The sequence below is a fragment of the Falco naumanni genome, chromosome 2 (genome assembly GCF_017639655.2).
Source record: "Falco naumanni isolate bFalNau1 chromosome 2, bFalNau1.pat, whole genome shotgun sequence".
Lineage (NCBI taxonomy): Eukaryota > Metazoa > Chordata > Aves > Falconiformes > Falconidae > Falco > Falco naumanni.
The window spans coordinates 77,997,900-78,022,608 of NC_054055.1; the positions used below are offsets into that span (position 1 = coordinate 77,997,900).

At 38.3% G+C, this 24,709-nt stretch overlaps 1 protein-coding gene across 3 annotated transcripts in view; it reads right to left on the reverse strand.

The window, feature by feature from the left end:
* HLCS (holocarboxylase synthetase) overlaps positions 1-24,709 on the reverse strand; it is a 123,843-nt gene that overhangs the window by 97,730 nt on the left and 1,404 nt on the right. For all 3 annotated transcript variants that reach the window (XM_040585053.1, XM_040585054.1, XM_040585055.1), the window contains 4 exons: positions 22,116-22,268; positions 16,432-16,594; positions 12,718-13,667; positions 9,111-9,293 (listed from right to left, as the gene is read on the reverse strand). In XM_040585053.1, coding sequence (XP_040440987.1) covers positions 9,111-9,293; positions 12,718-13,667; positions 16,432-16,594; positions 22,116-22,268 — 1,449 coding nt within the window. The remainder of the gene's footprint in view (positions 1-9,110; positions 9,294-12,717; positions 13,668-16,431; positions 16,595-22,115; positions 22,269-24,709) is intronic.

The window sequence follows — 24,709 nt, forward strand, 5'->3', positions numbered from 1 at the left end:
TGCTGCTATCACGCAAGAAGGAAAACACATTTTTTAGCTAGAGAAGCGTAAAATAAAGGGAATGTTTGCCAGGTTTCTCCTTCCCTCTACCCCAAATATATGGTAAATATTCGCTGAAGATAAGCAACAGAAAAGCAAAAGGTAGCTTTAGCAACCACCTGCAATTACTTGGCTATACCTTTGGAGTTCCCTTCATCTCCCATCAAGATTCTTAACCGTTTTATTGTATTTTAACACAATATACCATTGATCCTTGTAGAATTTAAAATTACTTTTTAAAATTGAGGAAATACTATACAGGGAAGTCACTGAAAACATGCAAATATATTTTAATGTCAATGTATATACAACACACTATACATAAAATGTTTCCCATCCCTTTATTTCTTGCTTTACTGTGTGCTCTCCAAACCCAGCTCACAAGTGACCCCTACCGGTACGGCCGCTTCCCCTCACCAAAGGAGCTGTATAAAAAGAGCTGCAGCTGCATCCAGCTTTTGAGAACAATCGAAATTCACAGCGATTTTGATATAATACTAACAATAATGTAGGTCAGCTGAGAAGGGACCCTGATCAATACTGGAGTCTCATAGTGCTGGTAAATGCACTGAAAATACCTGCAGCATGCCAGCCTTTCTTCAATAAACAGCTCCAGGGAGAAGTCTGAAGAAATTTTCATGACTGAACAAATTAAAACATCATCTAGCCTTCTAATACTTACAGGACCCAGCATGAACAAAGCTCAACTGTCAGTCAGATCCTGAACCTGGACTACTGAGTTTTTTTGCCTCAAAAGTTAGTGAAAAACTTTATAGTTACATAATCATTTTGCACTGTAAGATTAGTTAAAAAAGCAGCCTCCGAGAAGACAGCCAGGAAAGCCTAGTCTCCTGCAATTGTGTCTTATAGTTTAACTGCAATAGCTCTCATCATCTTTTTCTCCATGCCTTCTACATACAGTCACTATTTCCAGTATCTCCCACACCTTCCTTCTCCCTTTCCTTTCTCAACAGGGCCAGCTAAACCCTAGAACCATGGAATGGTTTGGGCTGGAAGGGACCTTAAAGATCTAGTTCCACCCCCCCACCCCACGGCCCACAGGCAGGGACACCTGCCACCAGACCAGGTTGCTCCAAGCCCCATCCAGCCTGGCCTTGGACACCTCCAGGGATGGGGCACCCACAGCTGCTCTGGGCAACCTGTTCTGATGTCTCATCACCCTCACAGTGAAGAATTTCTTCCTCATATCTAATCTAAATTTACCCTCTTTCAGTTTAAAGCCATTACCCCTTGTCCTATCACTACACGCCCTTGTAGAAAATCCCTCTCCAGCTTTCTTGTAGGCCCCTTTAGGCACTGGAAGGCTGATATAAGGTCTCCTTGGAGCCTTCTCTTCTCCAGGCTGAACAACCCCAGCTCTCTCAGCCTGTCTTCACAGGAGAGCTGCTCCAGCCCTCTAAGTATTTTCATGTCCCTCCTCTGGACTGGCTCCAACAGGTCCATGTCCTTATGTTGGGAGCCCCAGAGCTGAACACAGTACTCCATGTGGGGTCTCTAGAGAGCCGAGTAGAGGAGAAGAATCACCACGCTTCTTTTGAAACACACGTTGCCAGGTCATGTTGAGCTTCTTTGCAACCAACAAACACTCCCAAGTCCTCCTCCTCCTGGCTGCTCTGCCAGCTGGAAGGGGAGCAGCAGAGGGTGGGTGTTCCTGCCAGAGCGGTGTTCAGGCAGACTGGCAGTCCCACTAGCATCTCTTTATTGCCAGGCAAGACTGACAGGCTGCCTCATAACTAGCTTTGAAAGGCATCCCACCCTGGACTGTACATTACAGAATTTGTTATACAAATTCAACTTCTTTTAAGTTTTTACCTCTAGCACATAATTGGAATCCAAGAGTTTGAAAATGTAACTGAAGAACTGGCAGATCTATTAGGAAACTAAACTAATAAAAGGTATGCAGACTAATATAAGACTGAGGATAAAGAAGACGGATGTGCTAAAATATACAGTACTTATTCCACCTCCATCTACTACATGACTGTACGACAACTTTTATACAACTGCTCACTGAGGTACAAGGGGTAATATCACCGAGAAATAAGAACCAATATCTTGGTTGCCATCTGCAGATCTCTTTCTCGTCCCCTTTCTATCCACTGTCACTCATGCTGCACTTACCTTCAAGTCCTGTAGTTCAGAAAACAGAAAGGAGTATCCCTCCTCTCGGTTACTCTACTAAGTTACCACAGAACAAGAAATTACCCTGTGCTTAGTAAGTCACAGTAACTGACCATAATAATTCTCTTAGCTACTTCACAAATGTGAAGTAACACCACATAATCTTAAATCTCTACAATTTATTCCACCACGCTGTTGAGTTCTCTTTTCCTATGCCCAGCACTATAATGGACCTGGTGCCCCAAAAGCCCTATGCAGCCTAAGCATGTCTGAAACTGGCCTCTTCTGTGATGAGCCTGCAGACAATTTAGTTGGCAACCTTCTTGCTTCTGGAAGTGGGCACAAACCAGGAACCTGCAAGGGCCCACACCTCAGTCAGGTGGCATTAGCTCTCAGAAGAACGGCTTTCTGCTCTCCTCTGCCCTAGACTGCTCTGAACTGTTGAAGCAGGAGACAGTCCTTATGTACCTTCATTATCTTGAGTGCTGGCAGAAAGACAGAGAAAGAAGAAAAAAAAAAAAAGAAGAGCTACTGACTGTCCAACAACCATCACCTCACCTCTTAGAGGGCCATTCCTTTCAGAACCACATAAACACCACAAACAGTAGAGACTATTATTAGAACCCAGACATTGATACAAAAAGCTTTTCAACGAATGACAACAGCACTGAAATCGTTTTGGTTTATGATTGGTGTGACCCCTCTGGGTTTGCAAGTTTTGTTATAAAAAAACAGAAGTTAATTTGAGGAGGGGAGGGGGAAGAACACAAAACAAACATAAGCAAACCCACCCTCCCTGCACACAAATGCAACTCAAAGCCTTGCAAGCCAAGAAATAACTTTGAATTTATTATGGAAAAAAACCCTAAGCACGTGGGGTTCAGTTACAAATATTTTTTTAATTGATAGTACTTCGTTATCAGTCCTTGGGTTAAAGTCTGTCTTACAGATACATTCTTCAGAAAGCTGCCTAAGAGAAAAAGCATGCTACTTGTCAGAACACCAATGGTTTGCCAAACGTATGGCATTGCCTAACCAGCCTAGTAGAAACACAGCTTTTAACAGCAGAAAGAGTTCCACACATGGCATACATTTCCCAAAATGAATAACCTGTTCCAGCAAATACACATTTTTCCTGGTACAGATGCATTTACAATGGTGTAACTTTTTTTTTTTTAGTCCGGAACCAACTTTGCCACAAAAGACAATTTCATTCCTAGCCAAGAGACAAACTGACAAAGCTTTCAAGTACAGACAAAGATTTCTGACAATGCACTGTTTATTTGAAATAATACATGTAATACATTAACAACAGTACAAAATGTTAGACACAAGTATTTGTCAGCGATCAACAGAACCCTTTCAGATCTCCCATGTGGTGTGCTTTTCATTCAATACTCGATTACTCCTGCACTACAGAAAAAGAACAAATTTCCTTTCTGGAATAAAGGTCTCTTGCTTTTTGTCCTACTGGCTAAAAAAGCAGGGATGATGGTTACACTTTGAGGATGATAGCAGAAAATAAGCAAGTCTTGTATTTTGTAGATTATACGGTTTTGGTTCACTTGGCTAGCAATCAAAATAAGGCTTTTGAGTTTCAGTGTAACTATCCCTGATTTTAGCACTAGAAATTTTTTTAAAACTCAGAAGTTTCACAGCTGAAACTCAGGTTCCACAATATACATTAATATGCATGGAAATATTTCAGAAACAATTGTCTTGAAATGTACCCTGAAATCTAGGTTCATTATAGTGTTAGCTGAGAGTTCAAATTTCCCATCCTCAAAGAAAGATTTATTCAGTATAAAGTAACTTCATACTTTCTTTACTGACATAATGGACTTGGAATTTAAGAACAGCCAATGCCATCACAGAATCAAAACTGCAGCTCAAGACATATAAATCTGGTCCAACTGAATTCTGATTGTGTTGTAGTGTACAAAGTTGTTCAAATACACAGTTGTCTTTGCACTATGTTAACCTTGTGAGTGCAGTATTCTATATCTCAAAGTGTCCTTTAAAGGAAAGTTTGAAAGTCAAGAAGTATGCTCAATTGCACTTTTTAATCATTCTTTCTGCCTTATACAAACAAGAGTTAAACCCCCCAACTTCAAGCTTCAGCCAGTATGTTTGTATTGACTGTTTATTATTCTGGAAGAACGTACTGTTTAAAAGATGGTTACTAATAGCTGAGCCGAAGTAATGAAGACTGATTACATTTCATCATTTGGCTGCCATCCACTTGGAAAATATCAAAAAAGTGCCTCAGCCTAACACAGCCTGAGGAGTTAGTCAAGTTTAAGAGACTTCAGGATCAGCAAATGTGTGGGAGCAATATACTTCCTATTGGAAATAATCACTATTCTGACAAATCTCTCTCATTCTTCAAGACAAGAATTCTTGTTTTGAAACCTAGATGATGTTACGCTGAAAATTACAGCAATAAAATACAATCCTAGCATTTATGTCTGAAAAATTATCCTCTAAGATGTCAATGTGAAAGAGTAAATATATAAGCGTTTAAAGGCAGAGCTGCAGAAAAAAATCAGATCTCTATGCTTGAACCTGCCACTGAACATATGGGTGCCAGACAACAGGCTTACAGTGATCACCATTTGTTTCAACACTTTGAGTTTACCCTGCACCACAGGGTGACACATTCTGTGACACAGAATTTTCTTTTTACAGCAATGTACAAATCAACAATTTGCTTAACTGCTTTATACCAGATCAAGGAAAGAGGAAAAGAAGAAGGTGATGTGTTTAAATATCAATACTTGTCTCTAAAGTTACATTTAACATCAACATGTTGTGTAGATTTAACTAAACTTTTAACCAGCAAGTAATCTGCTTTTCATACTATATTGCTCTTGGTTGAAACTGTCTTCATTGTTGTAGCACCATATCAATATAATACAGACTTTTCCCAGTTAACAAAATTTTAAAATGTCTATTATGTGTGCATCTGAAGCAAACCATACTTGAAAGCTTTAGTGAAAAAAGTCATGTGATGAAAGAGTTGCCTCAAGTGCTGTTACTTTCCAGGCCCCTGACCTCATACACTACTTACAAGAAAGGAGATCAGGAATAATAAGTGCACACTGTCATAGTAATCATTCAACACCAGCAGCAGCGAGCACTAGCTGAGGATTGACTAGCATAATTCTACATGGTAAGATCTAGAGCTCTTAACAGATGGACATTATCATCCATACTAGAGCATTTATTTCGATTAGAAGGCATAATAATGCCAGGTCTGCTCCTAATTTATTGGCTATTTAAAATCCATGTAGTAAAACTGTGATTTTAAGATACATGATAACCATATAAACTAGAAACTAAAACTTCAAAAAATAAATCCTAACGAGGAATAAAATAATTTCCAATCCACCCCTCAGAAGCAGCTAAAAATTAGATTGCAAAAGGCACTGTCTAAGACCCAGAGAGTAGACAGAAAGATCTGAAAGTCTTAATAATCAAATTTATACCCATCAGCATAATAGATTTGATGGGAATATTAACAGCATTGCAATGATGATACAAAAAGACACGGATTGTACAGGAACTGTAGGCAGAGGGAAAGAGAAGCTATTTATTCATATAATAAAGTCGAGAGAGTTTTATTTGATGCCGACAATGTAGTAGAAAATAGCTCTGATGAAAGTTCTGAAGTGATGAAGGATAGAAGGGAAGAGAAACCAAGGAAATCACAGAAAGCAGGGCACAGCTCTACTGTAAATGGAAGCTTATATCAGAAAGAAAAAACTAACCTAATTAGCACTTTAAATGTAAAGAATTTTAAAACAAAAAAAAAATCTACATCTTTTTCTTAACAGAGTAGATAATGCAGAGCAAAATCAATTATTTCTTTCACATACGCAAAAGAAGCTTGTAGTTTCTAAAAAAAAAATAATAATCTGACAAGGTTAGGTCTACCAACAGTTTTTAAACATAATTGTACAGATGTAACCTCCAGTTCAAAGGTGAGGAATCACTAGTGAATTGCCACTCTTATAAACAAGGAGAAGAACATTTGCCATTCTTCCATTTTTTTAACTGCCAACAGGACACTGCACTTGCTTGATCATTAGTTGATTCATTATGTCATTTCTTATTACAGGGAAGCATAAGAAAAGTTATCCAAAAAATACTTGCTGCTAATGAGCTAATAATGCTAATGAGCTAATATCTCAGGGAAAGAATATACTACCCAATTCATGCTCAGTGACCTGTACTGGACAGGCTCTCCACGCAACTAGTGATAAAAAAAGAAAGAAGTTTAGAAGTACTAGAGCTTGCAAGACAGTTTCCTCCGTTTCCAGTATTACTGACTCACTCTGATCTTAAACAAGTTTAAGTATTTCCTCAAATTATTTACCTGTAAGGTACATTTCTGATATCTCCTTGCTCCCTAGGAAAGCAAGAAGACTTACGTAGAACATGTTGTATGGAGAAAAATAAATAACTTGTTAGCTGAACTATTATAGTCCTTATTTATTTTAATATGCTCTCTTCATTATTGACTATAGTTTTTATGCAGAAGTTGCAACTTCCTTTTACACAATATTATGGGAGCATGCCCAAGTGAAAGATATTGACTACACATACCAGCACAGAAAAATTACCATTTAAAAAAAGTCACCGAGGAAAAACAACATCAAAAAACCTAATTATAGTATAAACTTCAACTATACAGCACACATGGCATGAATACCTTTAGTAGATGGCCTGCAACCCTGCAATATGCCACTAGATGGCAAGTTTGGATAGAAAATAGTGAACATTTCTTCATGGCATGTTTGAAAATTGCAAGTGCATAGGAAAAGAAACATGAGAAAGCAGCAAAGGAGGAGAATAAAAAAAGGCAGTGTTCAATAAGCCACAAGTCTTCTGTATAGAGAACATTTGGTATTAGTCAAAAAGGCTAAATGGGTTTTACTTTTGTTTCCACATCTGCCACACAAACAGATAATAAATTCTTATGAATTTACTGCTCACAGACGGAAGAACTTGTTTCTTATTTAGTCACATCAGCAACATTGGCTGTAGCAACCATGAGAACCCAAGATCTGGAGAAAGGCTGAGAAAGGAAGCAGTAGAGCTAGGTCTTGGGATAGCAGACTTCAGGTTATGCAAGGAATTGCTCATTAGGATTCCTTGGAAAGCAACCACAAAGGGGTTAGGGGTACACAACACATCTATAAGAGGATGAGGGGGCTGGGTTCATTCAGTCTGGCAAAGAGGAAGCAAAAGAGTGATTTAATACAACCTGTAAAGTTAAAAGAATGGCAGTGCCAAATACTTCTTCATAGTGCCAAACATTATAATAAAGCATCAACAGCCATAAATTGCAGCTTGATAGGTTCAGGCTGGACATCAGGAAAAAACTTCACTAGAATGGTGCAGCAGAACTGGAATAGGTTGCAGACAGGTTGTAGCATGCACCCTTGGAAATTTTCAAGATTCAACCAGACAAAGGCTGGCTGACCTGACGTAGCATTGGCAACAGCCCTGCTTCAAGCAGAAGGCTTGATACAAGAATTTCCAATAGTATTTTCACTGTTGTAAAGTGGAGAGGGATCTGGCAGAGTCTGGCACATACAAAAGGACAATCATTCAAGTGGAATAAAAAAGAAAAAGCTCTCTATATTTTGCCTAATTTTGATCAATTGTTACATCGAATCCAAGTTCCTATAGGAGGGCATTACTTAATACACTGGTATAAAGTTTGGCAGTACCTTCAGAGACATAGAAAACAAGTGCAGATTTGAATTTACAGTGAAATGAATGAATTAATAAAATATTAATAGTATTTTAGTCAGTTTGTCTGGATCTGCTACTGACTTGCCTGCCACAGAACGAAGTCACGTATCACATATTACCAATCTATAAATTGTACAAGGCTTATCATACCCACCTTCTGGATTAACGAACTGTGTTTTGAGAAGTACAATCTGAATCTAAAATATCATCTGAATTATTTAAAAACATCCAGCTGTAGTATGTCACTTTGTTCATTTATTGATCCTGCAGCCAAAATGATGGTATAAATGATACTGCTGGAAACATGCATCCAAGGAGAAGCTTCTACAGTTAAGTCCCCCTAAAGACAAACATCTAATTTCTGTGCTAATGTAAGGGTAGTACAGAAAAGGAGCAGGAATCAGACAAGTGTTCTAACAGCAAGTAGTGACAGCACTATACGGGTTGGAAACAACCACCTTGAAGAGTCTGAGTAGCCTGTATTGCTTTTTAATCACCCACTGCTTCACCCTTTCAGATCAATGTAATATGGTTCTCATGTATTTGAAATCACATTTTAAAAAAGTTAAAATTACTGCTTTATATGTTCTTCACAATTCCTCATGGCAATGTCTCAAATTGAGAAGTCCAGAATAGTCAACTATTTCAATTACAAGTATCTATTCTATTTCCAGGAAATATTACAACATCCTCAGCTCTTCACTGTATAACCACACACACCCCTGTTCACTCAGGTCTTTCGGTTTTGGTCTACCACACCATTCTCCGTAATTTGGGTTTGGTCTTTTGTTGCCAGCCTATACTATAACTCGTTGTAAAAGAAAAACAAATCCTGTCTTTTAAATCACTTCTCTCTGTAACTTACCACAGCCTTGTGTTTTGATATTGCACAGGCACGCAAATAAGCGTAACAGTTCTTAACAGGAATATAGCAAATATATCTGAAAAGTTAACCCTGCACAATTTCTCCATGGTTCAGTTCAAAACTACTACTAGCAGGTAATAAAATACTGACAGATTAGAAACTAAACTTTGCTTACCTGTAATACATATGTAAACCTCTCCAAACAAAAACACCACATAAGAAACAAGGTGTATTTAAGTAAACACTGAATGTGTCTTGTAGGGTAAATCTCAAATAACTAAAATGTAAGCAGAGACCTTACCTCGTCAGAAGAGAGAAGATAAATAGGTGTTAATATAGGAATTTCACTTAATTCACAACTCAGGCCAAGTGACATCAGGATCTCCTTGAGAACTTCATATCTCTTGGTATTGCTTATCTTAAGCAAATTAAAATCATCTTCAGTTTGGACATCCATAGAATTGATATCCAGTTCCAAGTGTACCTGGAAGGATATGTGCAAAGGGAACAAAAAAAATTATTTTGTTGGTATTACACATATTAGCGTGGCAGAAAGAGTTCCAAAAGTAGCTTTGTCCTGACTGTGGTTGCTGCAGTGTTACTAGTACAACTTAAAATTTCTTTTGTCCTCATCATAGCTACACTGGTAGGGCTTTATTACCCTAATAAACTACAGAATACCTATATATTTATATTTCTGATTCAGGGATAATCATTGCCACTACACTACAATTTTCTCTGAAATCTAGACAAAATATTTCTTCTTAATAAACTGGTCGTCTCCTCGAGGTATTGTTCAAATTTGTATTTACTAACTTAAACATCTCCTTCTGCTTTTTTCATGTCTGCTAGCAACCTAGAACAAACAGCAATATTGGTCATATTCTGGCCTGTACAAAAGCAGAATAATATTAAAATTAAAAAAGCTTTATCAGAGCTTGCACAAGATATGTAGAACTCAGGCAAGCAAGCCCATACTGTATCACACTAATTAAGTTGCAATCAGTGCAGATAAAGAAATGCTTGTGTGTGGAAGAGCACCAAGAACCCCTGAACACCACCTTTTAGAGAATCACTTCTCAGGGTTCAGGCAGATGCTTAAGGTTTGAACTAAATGCAGAAGAAAAAAATTTAAAATCCCTTACTGGGGTTTTTTTGTGTGGTTTTTTTTTATTATTATTTTTGTGGAGTTTTTGGTGTTTGTTTGCTTCTTAAGTAAGTGTTCCAAGATATTTAGAAGCTTTTGTACCCTACTATATGCATATTCGTTTAATGAAAATCACAAGCTGTTATTTTTGTTCATTTCTCCTATTTTGCACATTTTAATGATGTTCTTGATCTTTCATATATGATCTACTTTATTGAAATTCAGGGAAATATGCTGAAATGGGGGGGTAGATGGAAGAGTACAGAAAAAAGAGAAACAATAAGTCTGTGACAGAAGATTTAACGGCTGATGTCACTGTCAGTCCCCTGAAGAGAAAACAATAAGGCTTTTCAAATCCAGACTGGAAGTCATTTAAAATTATAAAATGACACAATAATCCTTTTAATCTGATTTTTGAAGCTATACCATAATGCCCTTTTTCTGGAGAAAACCTCTGCAGTATTAAGTTTTACTACAGCAGAAGGGTCAATTTAAACGGTACAGCAAAGCAGGTTTTACCATGGAACTTGGAGAAATGGATAGCAACAGTATCTAATCAATTTTCTAGTATAAGCATATAGCACATGGGTGGCAAAGCTTCCTACATAAAGCTCTACACATGCTACTATGTAGAACAGAGTTTTGAAAAAGCTAACAGATTTAGTTGATAAACTGATAAGAGATGAAAACACTTCTAAGAAACCTGATGAGTATTTCTGAAATACGTAACTGCTAGATGAGTGTATGCTACCTGATACATGAGCAGTTAAATTTGAGTGCTCTGGGATCCTGAGAAAGTTCTCCTGTAACTAAATTATTGGTAAAACCAGGTCCTAGAATCTTTCATAAAGTTTGTTCAGCTGTGTCTTCCATTATATTCCTTATCTACTAAAATACTGGTAAATAAATCTTGCTCTGCTTTTCTCAATGTGCTGCTTGAAAGCAAGAAGTAAGGGAAGTGATAAAATTGCCAACAGCCATGTTAAAAAGAAAACGGTTACCTCTGCTCCTAACTGAAGCCAACTCAAAAGGTGTAAGTTGCTTTCAGCCTCACTTTAAAAGTTTTACTTCAAAATGGCTGAAATCTCTCTAGATTTAATAGCACAGGTTATACACCCAGGTAGACTCATATTTACAGGGCATAGATGTATTTTCTAAACTTAATGGTACCTCTTATCAGCCTTTCTATCACTCAAAACTTTAGCCAGATATCTGTGAATATTTAAATAACCAGTGACCAACATTTACCTTTAACACAGCCACGGAAGCTTCCTCACCAATTATCCAAGACGACAGAGCAAAAATAATAAAAAAAGATTATGAACACTTTAACTTATCAGTTGTTCACCTTCTTGAGGGGGTGTGGGTTGTGTTTGGTTAGGGCTTTTTTGTTTGTTTGGTGGTCTTTTTGGGTGTGCTTTTTAAAAAAAAAAAAACCAAACAAACAACAATGATCACAATATCGTAACACTGGTGACGTACCTATTTGCTGGGATGTTCTTATTAAGTGGAATGAGTAAGACTTTGGTTCATTCTAGACTCCTGCACTTCTGTCCCACAGTTGTTCTGAGGTATGTGTTTCGTGCAGAATGTTAAACATCTAAAAGTTTAAAGCCTGAAAGACGACTCAGGAAACGACCGAGTTCCCAGCAGACCAGATTCTCCCTCTCTATGCTGCTCCCTGTTGTCATCTCCACCCTTACCAACCCCCACCCCCCTCAAAAAAAGAAGCATGTATTACTGAGTGAAAACATGTCAAAGTACAGAAAGAAAAATAAAAATTTAGAATTTTAATTTGGATATTAAATAGAAACAATGCATTCCAGTTGAATAAAGGTTTTTTTCTAAGTGACAAAACAGCAAGGCCCACATCATGAACCAAACATCCATCTAGAAATCAGCTTTGATCAAAACACTGTTAAAGAAACCATAGAATGGTTTGCTTCATCCACACCACTAAGATACAAACAGAATACAACTGAGAAACCAGTAGCAACACTAGCAAAAAAAGAACCAACAGACCTAAACCAACAATTTTATTTCAGTGCAGACAGAGGCTAACCTTTACTGTGTAGTTACTTGCTCTAGCAAGAATTCTACAGCAGTTTTTCTAGACATGACATGACAAGTAATAGAGGCTGGGACTCCCATTCACTAGTCAGATTTAAGTGCTGGCTACCTTAACCTTAAAGTTTAAGAGGAGAAGTCTCTCAAGTTTCTTGCAAGGCTTATTTTACATCCTCTGCTGACTCTCTGCTTCACCATAGCTCACAGTTTTTTAAAGGATTTTTCTTTTTTTTTTTTTTAAATCTTGCCCAGTACAAGCTTTCACCCCAAGTCCACCAATGACTTGGCTCTTGCTGTTCCCACCTCCAAAAGTCTGCAAAATGCACAGCTGTACCACTGTGCAACTTCTAGCAGGCAGAAAAGGATAGCTCTGCTCCTGAAGATGCTTCCTTACTATGCCTATCTGCTCTCTCCTCTACCACCCACTGTGATCTTGTATGATCTACATGTGCGTGGCTACACAGTGAAAACAAGGAAATGGAACAGCAGTAACATTCTCTACCATTCTTTAAGCTTCCTGAGGATCAAGTGAAAACCATTCTGCATTCAGAGTCCTCCTGCACTCACAGAGACATCCATCTATACCTCCCCTTGACAAACATCTGAGATCATACAATAGAAACAAGTGAACTTTTTTAGCATACCACAACATGATGTGGCAATAAGCAAATTAATGCTTCTGCATACACAGTACCTGAGAAAGAATGGCTTCTCCTCCACTGTCTCCATAAGTCAGATGAACCATAACTGTATCTTTATCAGTATTATTTAATCGACTCAATATCTTCACTTTGCTGGTATCTTCCTTCATCACTTCCTCAAAAATACAGCCACTGACCAAAAGATTTAACTTAATTTCAGTGCTGTCCATTTTAGAGAACATTAATTCATGCACAGTCTTCCTCAGTTTGTTTTTTCTCTTTATTTCTATGCCATCAAAAGTAAAAGATGAAGAAAACCCTAGAATCTTTCCACCTGCAGATAAAAACTTCATAAATTGTTTGTGGTTCTCCTTAGAAATAGGCTTCTCTGTGGCAATGATCAACAGCCGTGAATTATCAATCCATGGAGCTTTCAGAACTTGTTCCTCATGCAGCTGGTAGATGGTGTATCTGTCTGCGTCAATGCATTCCTGAAGGACTGATTTTACCTGCTCAAATTCCACTTTTGCAGTTTCAGAACCAAGATAAATCAATACATTAGGGGGCTTTCCAGCAAGGTTTACTCTCTTTACTCCACTTGCTAGACAGTCATCATTCTTCTCTTCCAGTTTGCTACTGTAATCACCAGAAAGTTCTGGAATGTTTTCTGCAGAGGCAAATCTGACAGATTCAATAGTACTGTTTTCAAGTTGCAGGCATTCACGACAGCTGGAAAGATGCAAGTGATGATGGTCTGCAGCACCTCTCTCTTTGTCAGATAGACTGCTGGATTCATCTTCATGTTCACTTTCTTTCTCTAGCTTGGATTTCTCCTCTTCACTTTGTCCTGCAGACTCAGCTACTCCTAATCCTGATTTAACAGTTGTCCCAAAAGTAGCAGCGGGAGTCACTTCATCCATTTGTGTACTGCTTACAATTTGCTCTTTTACAGATGGTGTCACTTGCGCCAACTCCTTCAGAGTAGATTCCTGTAAATGGACAGCTAGAAGAGGTAAAGAACATGACAAAGGGGTTATAAAAATTATATTGAAAGAGCTATAATGAATATTCACTACCACAAAGAGATTTATATTTAATTTCAGTACATATCTATAATAGCATGAATTTCACTTGTTTGACACGCCAAATCCTGAACACCACCCTCCTCCCAAGAACATAATGCATTTGGACTCAAAACAAGTCATTTACTCAAATTACTCTGTTTCAGGAAAGTCTGACTGAGAGCACAACACTCAGTATTTACAGGGCACATTTAAACAAACTAACATTTATCGGGAGTGCAAAAATATTTGTACAAAAGTAAAACATGACCACTACTATACACAATGCAGATCTGCTCTTAACAGAACAAGTGTCTATGGGTGGGAAGGTGAGGAAGTTCTCATAAATGCATCACCTCGTCAGCGTGTTATTTTGCCTGTCTCTCTGTCCTCAGCAAAGGACAAAATGAAACAGGGAAAACTGCCTTACCTTTGGAAAAATACTGGTCTCTTAAGGAGGGTAGGGTGGAAAATAGCTTGCTGCTATTTTGAAATAAACTATTTTGAAATAAGCTAATAAAGTGATGATATTGGGTAAGATGTAGACATTGAACCATGTCTCTTGCATTGCTGAAGGCTGCAAACAAAAAGTTTGGCACAAGTGAAAGGGAGTAAAAAAAAAAAAATCTGAACTGCTTTCAGTCTGCAGAAAGGGAGCCATGCTGGCCAACAGCAAAACTTGGGAGCTAAGAATCTGAAGTAACTAGCAAACAGAAAAAATTGTCAAACCTTCACCTTTCTACCCCCAAAAAAGGATGGAAATGCAAAGATAAAAAATTTCTGGCAAATACAAGTGAGAAAAGAAGAGCAAAGATAATTATTGTCAATGTGAAACTTGCAGGGCAAACTAAATATGGAAGAGGAGAAAAAAAAAAACCAACTCTCAATTCTTTTTTCAGCTTCTGAGCCATGAAAATATTTCAAATCAAAGTCTGCAAAATTTTATGGAATCCCTCCCCACTTCCATAAGGCCAAATAAACTTAGTATGTTTTTGTTTCTGATTTCTTGAAGAAATCAGCAAGAAACTTCATTAACAAAATAGCCAGCTGACACACAATACACCAGATCCAAATTCAGTCACTTTCTTCATTTAACAGCACTTCTATCAGCCCCTTTGCCTAGTTTGGAGCAGTAATCTGAAGCAAGATTTCTTCATCCTAGAATTTCACAGCTACCAGCCTATATGTGATTTCATCAACAGCCTCCATCAGCCTGCTCTCCTGGAACAGTTCTAGCATGTACAAAGCACCTGAAGCAAAATGAGCCAGAAAATATTCTGAGAAGTAAATGACTGGGGAGTTCTTTCAGTTTCCATTCCCTCCTTGCATGAATGTTTTTGCAGAACAGCATCAAGAGACAGTTTCACATTGTCACATCAGATATATTCATGAGCATATTCCTATCCTCTTGCACCCCAGGTAGCTGTTCTCAGTTTTGGCCTTCCCTGACTTCTGCCAATACACTATGATCTACATAAAAAAACCCCAACCAAGCAAATAAAAAACACCACAGCCAAATACACCCACATACACATACTACACACACACCAAAACAAAAAAAACCTGCCTGCCCTCCCCCCCACCATATTTTTTTGGGGGTGGGGGGGAGAAGATTACAGCTGAGAAGACACAAATAGGCAGGAAGAAGTGAAACTATTGCTGAACAAGTGTGGCTCTACCCCCTGAGAGCCCACTACTCTACAATACAATACAGACTCCATATTATGGCACTTTTGTAAAAGTGCTGGAAAAAAGAAATTTAAATCTCATGCAGCAAAGGGAGGTGAAGCTTGGACTTCCCACAACCCAGACAACAATTCTATTTAAGAATGGTGTTACAAGTGCAACCATGGTATTTCCTTCTCCTCTCCCTGGAATTAGCCACGAACTCCCTCCCTGCCTTAGGTGAAACTATTAGACTAATGAGGACACAATGGTTCATAGTGTTGGTATCCTAAAAAATGCTCCCTAAAGAAATAAACCATCCACCAAAAATTCAGAATTCAAGTAGCAATGACACCATCCTCCTTCCCCTAGTTATCCTTCTCCCTGTTTAGAAAGCACCCGTGAGCTTTTCTCCCAGTGATCTAAAGATTAAGATGCTAGACTTACAGCAATTGCTCTCAGCTTATGTTTAGCTTTGAATACACTTATTTCAAATCTGAAAAAAAGAGAACATTTGCCTAAAACTTTCTGTACTTTTTTTTTTCTTCCAAATAGATTAGTTAATCTAACAGGTAAGACTGACAGAAACAGTATTTTCTAAATTCACATTTGTGACATTAACACATTCGTGCATTTGCGAAAGGTTAACACCAACTTGAGTACTCAGATCTCATCATACTAAGGTTAATTACTGGCAGTAGCTTATGAGGCATTGAAAAGTGGGGTTTACTCCAAAAATCTCTTGATCCATTTTTTCTGCTATTTCTGTTGTTGCATTTGTAAGACCTTCTGTGACTTCACTCTTTGAGCTCACTCAAAAAGTGGTCTAACTTTTCAGGAATCTCTATATTTGACCATATTCAGTATAAAATATAGCAGTGCTACAGAGTGATCAATGCCTAAAATAGCAACAGGAAGAAAACATCGTGCCAAAATAAAAACATGGGGGTTTATGTAGTTATAAAGACTATATGCACACTCCTAAAATAACCATGAAATAAACAAGTTCTACCATTAAAAACAATTGGTGAAGATACTTACAAACAATCTTGTGTGGCACCATTCCGTTATCCATTTGAAGCCTGTCTTCCATGAACGCTATTCCAAGGTTACTGAAATTATCTACACTTGCTACAGCAATTAACTTATAAGGCTCACCAGGTTTATAGGCCAACGGTGAACAATAGTCTGACCACTTCACAATCTAGAATAAAGCATATGCATGTTTTTCCAGTTTGAAAAGGTTACAGAAAAATATCAAGTCTGCAAGATGAACTGCAAATAAAAACTGCCCTTCCTTTCTGAAGGATTCTGCTGTTAAAAAAGCAGCAAAATAGCAGGCAGAGCCAACAGAGGGACATTATCAAACCAAAATGGCACAACTGGCAAACCCAAGGACTAGGCGTAATTTTAAAGAAAGTACTTACATAAAAAGTGTAGCTACTAGGAGTATACAATACTAAAATGGCAGAATCACTTTTAAGACTTATTTCTGGGATGCCTGATGTGTTTAAAACAACCACTACATTCAATAGTAGCATGAGACAACACATCTCAACTAGAGAAGGCTTTCAGCTGACAGTTCCTTTCACATAAAAGTGCACCGTTCATGACTACAAAGGTCAATGAGACTGATTACAACCAAAAGAACCTACCGAAGAAGGGTTATGCAGCAAGCAATACCTGCTGCAAGATTCAGTCCTGAGAGAAGTAAACAAAGCAACATCCATACTAAGTCTTGATAGGAAACTGGGAATACATATACATCTTCCCCAAAGATCAAGGCTATAAAAGCTTCAAGTTAACACACAAAATGGCAAGAGTATTACCACATTCTGTATGTAAAATTATATCTGTAATTATTTCCAAGGCATGGTTTTCAGCACAAATTCTAAAAAGAATGCTCATAAAAAGAGCAGAAGCAAACTACTAGGGTTTAATAAAAGTACACATCAACTATCAGAAGCATTAACTAAACACCGTAAATTCAAGCTGTTTATCTACAATTATCAAAAATTCTGTTCTCCAGAAATTAAGCATTGTGAAAGTGACACACCAGGATTTGTTTTCTTCAAGAAGGTTTGTTAAACCCAAACTACACAGCTGCACCACCCTGGAGAACAAGTCTGAAGTTTAACTATAAAAGCCACAAGTGGAGGAAAAATGAATGAGTTTTCATTTCCTTCTGAAAGGTGGGCACAATAATAAACGACTACAGATCCGTCTGCTGACTCATAACTGAAAATGACCTCTTTTAAACTTTGTTTGTAAAACAACAATATTCAGATAATTAACAAGCAGTGATTTAAGAGTCAATTCTGAAAGCAAAACTGAAGTAAGGTACCCAATTTCAGTAAAAATTGTCTGAATGGCATGACAGCCTTTATGCTTTATAGGATACACAAACCAATTGTTCTCGTGTGAAGGTGTATTTAAAGACAACAAAGCATCACCTGTTTTCATGACCTAAAAATAAAATTAGCATTCACCATGTAATATGTTCCAAATACTGGGAAACAAAGTGCAATCCCCACATAGCAAGTCCAGCACTTTGGTGCCATCACCACCAAACCACCTCCATGAAGTTCACCCTTTTATCACTACACACAAGATGACACACTGATTAAACTCAGTAAGAAAAACCACTTCTTTTGAATACACAAAATGAGGGTGAGCTTTTGGATATTTCACTTGTTCATAATTAGACTACCAACTACATTTACCTTCTTACCTACTGCAGTTAAGTGTTTACATAATATCCAAAATAATATATTTCCCACTTTTGACTTTACAGTGTTTCCCAAGGGAACAAGAAGAAAGAAGAAACTGAGATTTCACACAACCTTAATGGTTGCATCTCCTTTCTAAGCCTTTCCCAAAGACAGCTTACAACTAGTGCAACCTAAATGAGACCATACAGCCCACCCTTATGTTGATGGCCTTTGGATAGCTGACAACTGGCTGGATATCTTCTGATACATCACATATACTAACCCTCAGTGAACAAATTCAGTTTCAAAGAGAGAAGCAGATAGCTGCCTGTGGGCAGTGTGTTGGTGTTTACCACAAGATCAGCTGCATGCCTTAACTTAAGGGTAAACTCCCAACTCTGTAACGTAAGAGCAAGTAACAGCTTCAAAGCAGCCACACCAGAACAGTTTGTGAGAGCCAGCCCTCAAATTCATGACAGATGTATCACTCGGGTCCTAAACTCCTGGACATAGCAACTACTCACTAGCAGAATCAACGACAGTGAGTTTCTACCTCCAGGACTTCTGAAAGGTCACCTCCATAATTGTACTACAAAGAAATACCAGCTCAGAAGTTACAGGATACAAAGTCTCCTTCTGGAAGATAACTATACCAGACTTTGATAGATTTGAATCATTGTAATTGGAGCATCAGTCAGACTTCACCTCACTGTCACCGCGGCAGTCTGTGACCAAGTCAGCCCAAATTGTCCTCACCAACTGTCTTGAGTGATGGCCTGGACAACACCATCACTTCACAGATGGAAGGAATTCCCAGCTGTGTTTAGTCTATTGGTAAAACATCCACAGGTGGAATGGAAGTCTCTAGTTGTAGTCATAAGGTATAGAACTCTTAAGGAGTTGCTGCTGTTGACAATTCATGATCACCAGTGACAAACATGACAGAGATTTATAATACATGATACCAGCTTCTTTCACTATTTTCCTCACCACATGACTGGGCTACTCTCTGTGTTGGAAGTAAGAGACTCACACCATATTTTGATGTCCTTTCTTACCCAGAGAACAGGCACAAGCAGGTAACACCCACACGTCACCTGGAAACTGTGAGGAAGATACACTGATGCCCTTGAGCTTTTTTTAATGGCACCAAGTAAAACATTAGGCATGCTAATAAGTAAAAAGTAGTTATTGCTATCTAGTGCAAATAAAGTGAATACACAAAAGAATCTCACAAAGTAAGGCTGTTGCCAAGACATATGACCTGTAATCCTGCTCACACAACAATCCATTTGCTTCACACAGAACAAAAATCCTCAGAGAATATTTTGAAACAGGCCAGGCTTTCCTGCTATGACTAGAAATCATCAAAATTCTGTCACAATACCACATGAAAGGCCAGCTCTTAGCAAGAGATGAGGAATTATTTAGACTCCTGCTTTCTGGGTCCACCTCAATTTGTCACCAGTCACAGATCACTGATAGCCCTACAAAGAATGGCTTTTCTGTCTATAAATTCTTGTAGGTCACAGGAGCAATCTGTTCTTAGAGCCCATCTATGTCAACAGCTGGCTGCCAGAGGTAGCAGAATTAAGAGCACTTCATTGAAAGTGACATGTACACAGAAGAACAATAAACAAAATAAAACAGCAGTCCTTTTCCTCTTTAGTTTTCTTTTGCCTGGACTATCACTTTTGAGCTTCCTGCATCAAATTAGTTATTGTCTACATGAAATGCAAACATTTTCCATTCTAAAGAAAACCCAAACAAAACCAACAAGATGAAAAAACAACAAACCCCAAAAGAACAACAAAGTAGAGCTTCAACGCAGATGTTTTTGTGAACCTCTCTGCTACAAAAAGTAAAAAAAATAAAATCCTCCCTCAGCCTTCTGTCTGAGTTGGCCCAGCACTCCCCAGGTGCACTCAGACAACGTAGAAAGCACAAAAGCACAAAAGATAGGTATCCTATCTAGTTTATCTCCCAGAAGCAGGGTCCACCTGGATGGATTCCAGAGTCTTATATCAAAGGCAACAAAAATATTTATAAACCAGCAGATGTGACTACTTCCTGTGTGCGCCAAGGCAACATGAGGCCAGTGGAAGCAGGCTCAGAAGACTTCAGCTGAAAGGGTCTCAGAGTTCTCAACAAGCTTTAGGTACCTCCAGTCCTCACACTCTGAGCTTCATGAAGACAATAACTTTGCCTGATGCAGCACTTCATCTGGATATCATTCCTCTAGAGGGCAAAGACTAACATGCTCCAAAAACATGCTCTGTTCTAGAATTGAGACACCTCCATGGAGGGTCAAAGTACTAAAAATTTGATTGCAGGCACAAATTTGGAATTGTGCCTATTCCCAATTTGTCCTTCTGTTCCTGCACTCAAGTTAGGTAAGTCTAGTTACCCACCACTCTGCTCTCAATGCTCACTCCAGCAGAAGAATCCTTGATCATCTCTCAGAACAAGTAGCCTGGAAAATACATGTTCCTCACGCAGGGAAACAGACAGGCTGCAACCATCTGTGTATGTGACAGGTTTCCTTTAACTCCAAGAAGGAGCCTGAAAACTGATGCCAGAAAGCAAGGATGGCCCTTTAGGGTGCTAAGCCGGGGCCATTCAGGAAGACACCTTATGACTGCCCCCATGTAACAATCCTAGCTTGTGGCATAGTCTGTTTAACTGCAGGGCTCTGTCGATTTTACGGTACCTAAACAACCAGGCCAGATGTCTTTATTACTGCCTACCCAGAGATATCCTAGCATGCATGTCTATTTCTCCTTTCCAGGTTCAGTCTATCCTCTTCACTTAGGAAAGCATACAGCACACCCAACAAATGACTGCCTTAGGAAGGAACCAGGACAACCCATACCGCCTGGAAGATTTTTCCTCCCTGCAAGGTAAGTTTACGTTTTGCTTTGGGTTACAACCTTTCTCCGCTTCAGACCTGCATCCAAGTTGAGACATCCAGGCAGCAAGCTATTCCTCATGAGAGAAAAAAAGTTATAAAACCAACCAAATGCAGGGGAGAGACAGACATTATCTCAAGTTCATAGTAAGTTTGGACAGGGTCTGGATACTATTTTTATGCATAATTTGTTTACAGATATTATATATTCAGTAATACAAGTTTAAGAAGAACATAATCTTCTATAGCCACATCTTTGTATTTTCAATATAGCGGTGGAGAAGGTACTTTTTAGATTATTAAGCATCTAGGACATGAATATTTGGTAACTATGCTTGCCATAAGGATTTCAGTACCTGTTTAATTTATATCTTTTGATGCCTCAAAACCACATTGAAAGTATTACACATTAAAAAGCAAACAACTTATAAAATTCAAACGAAGACATACTGCCACTCTCCCACTGCATTTTACATAAAAGCAAAGAGATTACAAGCTTGATTTTGGCCTTACTTCTGCAGACTGACATAATAATCCAAACGCATAACACTAACTTGCACTTAGAAATCACAGTGAAAGGAAGCTTCCAAGAGAGGCTTCTATTTCAATTACAACTTTTCACAAGCACTTGGTTGGAGGTTTGAAGAGCATATTGGAAATTGTAACATATGCTTGCTTTGTATATTCTTACTGAGGCATTTGTTTCATTTCAGAGACAGGATACAGAGGTAAATGGATTTCTGATCTGCCTTAGTAAGACAGCTCTCAAGCAGCTTTTTTCCTATTCAGCATAACTAACCATACATGCCTTACCCAAAGTCATGATGGAATTCTGCAGTTCCCATCTACAGCCAGAGAAGCATGCTACTAAAGAAGAAACCCTCAGTAAAATGTCTATGGGTCTATTTGAAGCATAAAATAGAACTAGTGTATTAACAGTGATTCATTTTAATGAAGAGATTACCTTTTTATTCCCAATAACATTATAAACATACAAAATCTATCTGCCATTGATTTTTCTTTTTCCTTCAAGCGTTTTAGGTTTATACTCACCAAATGACCCATCTGTACTACTTTCTATGCAAGCAACAAAGAGAACTACTTACCCCTTTTGAAGAGCCAGGTACCTTCTGCAAGTTATCTGTCTGAGCTGAAGTGCTTTCTGTCACAAAAGCTATATGTTCTTCTTTAAACAACTTATCAGGATAAATAAAAGGAGAAATAAGAAGTAGACTCCATCTGTTTAAGTCATCAAGAAACTGAAAGAAACAGGAAAGAAAAATAAGTCTGTATAGCAACGATCCGATTTTACAATTCATTTTTAAATTATGCCCAGCCTAAATTAAAATCTGACCCTTCAGCCTTACATGAGGGGTGTCTACAATTTCACACTCCTCCATGAGTTAAAAAAAAATGGGTAAAGCTCTAAACCATAAGGCAGGAACACATCAAAAGTAAAACTAAAAGCGACAAGCCAAGCTTTTAAGCCAAGTCACACTCCACCTTTCAGCTTTACAGGAAGAGTGCAAAAGTAAGTGGGCCACAAGACCACTGTGCCACTGGCACTGTGACTGTTGTGGGCCATTTGCTACTAGAAACACCCCTCACTCAACACGATCCTCTACTCTCATTGACACTGCAGCTCACCCCGCCTGTTCCTTCCCTCTTCTCCCCTAACTACACAAACCCATGGCCCTGCTGCCCCACTCCTGGTGGCTGAAGGGCACTGCCTGCTATTGGGCAGCGGCTAAGAACGCAGTCACAACACACAACCTACCTGGTCAGACACTGAAGCCCCTCTAACTGCACAGTAGTCCAGGCGGCATTAATTCTAGTTAGGTAACAGTCCTCCAGGAAACTTAATCCCACTGCTATGTCATATATGCTGTCTCTATACCCATCTGCCTAAAAGACCAACCAACCTGTGAGCCACAAATGACCCAAAAACTATACAGTACCCAGGTCTAATTTTTAGAGGTGTGGGGTTTGGAGTTTTTTGGGGTTTGCTTTTAAACAAAGTTTTACAAATTTACAAAGTTTCCAGACTTCTTTTGTAAAGCTAGTTATATGAAAGACAGTTGTATTTTGTGAACATGTGCAACCTCAGGACAAATTCTTTAAAAAGTGATTTGAAAAATCTTTAAAAGAACATTTCAAATAAAAGGAGCGGGTTAATAAAAATAAATTAAGTCCTCAGGCATTTGCACCAAAATTACTTGTTCAGTATATAACCGAGTTTAGAGTTAGATTAGACTATATAATAAGTTTAGAGTTAGAGATATTACTCATTCAAAATATATTTGTCTGTTAGATAGTCTATCCACATATCAGGTCATTGGACAAATGCTTCCATCATTAAAATATAAAAACGGTTCCTTCTCTTGCCTTCACAAAGGAGCAAATAAAGTTCAGAAGCTGGAATCAATAGACTGAAGAACAGTTTTAAGAACCTCGAAGTTTCCAAATACATAATCTGTTCCTGTACTATATATTACATCAATTTTTACGTAGCTATTGATTTGAACTTCATTTTTCTGCCATATTTTAAAAGTGGCAAACATTAGAAATAGATTACTTTGCTACTACTATACTAGAAACACATGCTTTGCACACCTTCAGTATTTATATGTGGAAACATAAGGGAATTTCCCTGCAGCACACTAAATTTGTATATCACTCCACATCTAAAATGAAACCACACAATATTAAGCCTGTGGGGATAGCTTGCCAATTCAATCAGCTTCACCGAGCACAGAAGCTGCAAGAGTAAACACTGCTACCTTCCACAGGAAAGTGAACTGAAGTCATGCAACTTTGTATTATCTTAAGCATCCAATTTGATTAAAGATCAAACAAAAACACTTCACAGGTTACGATTTATGACTTGCTGGTATCTTATCTAAAGGAATGTACTGGTTATACTCCAGTGGCAGCTAAACCTACTCCGAAAGCAAAGCAGCTAGTTAACCTTTTTCTCTTCACAGGTGTTCACAGACTATGTAGAGAGCTTCACGGTGATGCTGCCTCTATCTTTAATTAAAGCAGCCAGGCTGGAGCCCTTACATGCCACATTACCAAGGTGCAGTGTGGCAGGCATCTTCCACACGGATTCTCAGAATCAAATGCAACTGGTAATTTTCAATATCTATTTTTAAGAGACAAATACTATTTGAATACAGCACTGACTTTACACCAAACTTCAAGCCAACTCCAGTTCCCTAGAGGGCTTGCCAACTCCCAGTAAACACAAACGGTCAAGCTTATAAAGTCAGTCTGTGTGAATTACATTGCAGACAGAAAAATATGTGCTTACTGTGCAAGAACCAAGGACAAGCTATTTCAGAAATGAGCAGAAGTGGAGCAAAGAACAGCATAAATTAGTTGAAATATGATTTACAAAACAAAAAGTCAGGGCAATTGAGGCAGAACAACTCCTCTAAACCTATGGACAATTACATGGCTTTGTTTTTAAGAGCTTTATTGAAACGTGAATTTAGTATTTAACTTTTCCGTGAGAGATTCTCAGATTGTCACCATCGCTTTAAGCATGAAATAACCTGCTCATTAGATAGCAAAAAGACCACTTTTTAACAAACTCCATTAGCACTTGTGATCTTATTTTCACTGCACTGAAAACATCCTCTTTACCCACTGAATTTATAAAAAGCTTCTCTGCTTCTTGAAGAGTAGTACTTTGCCA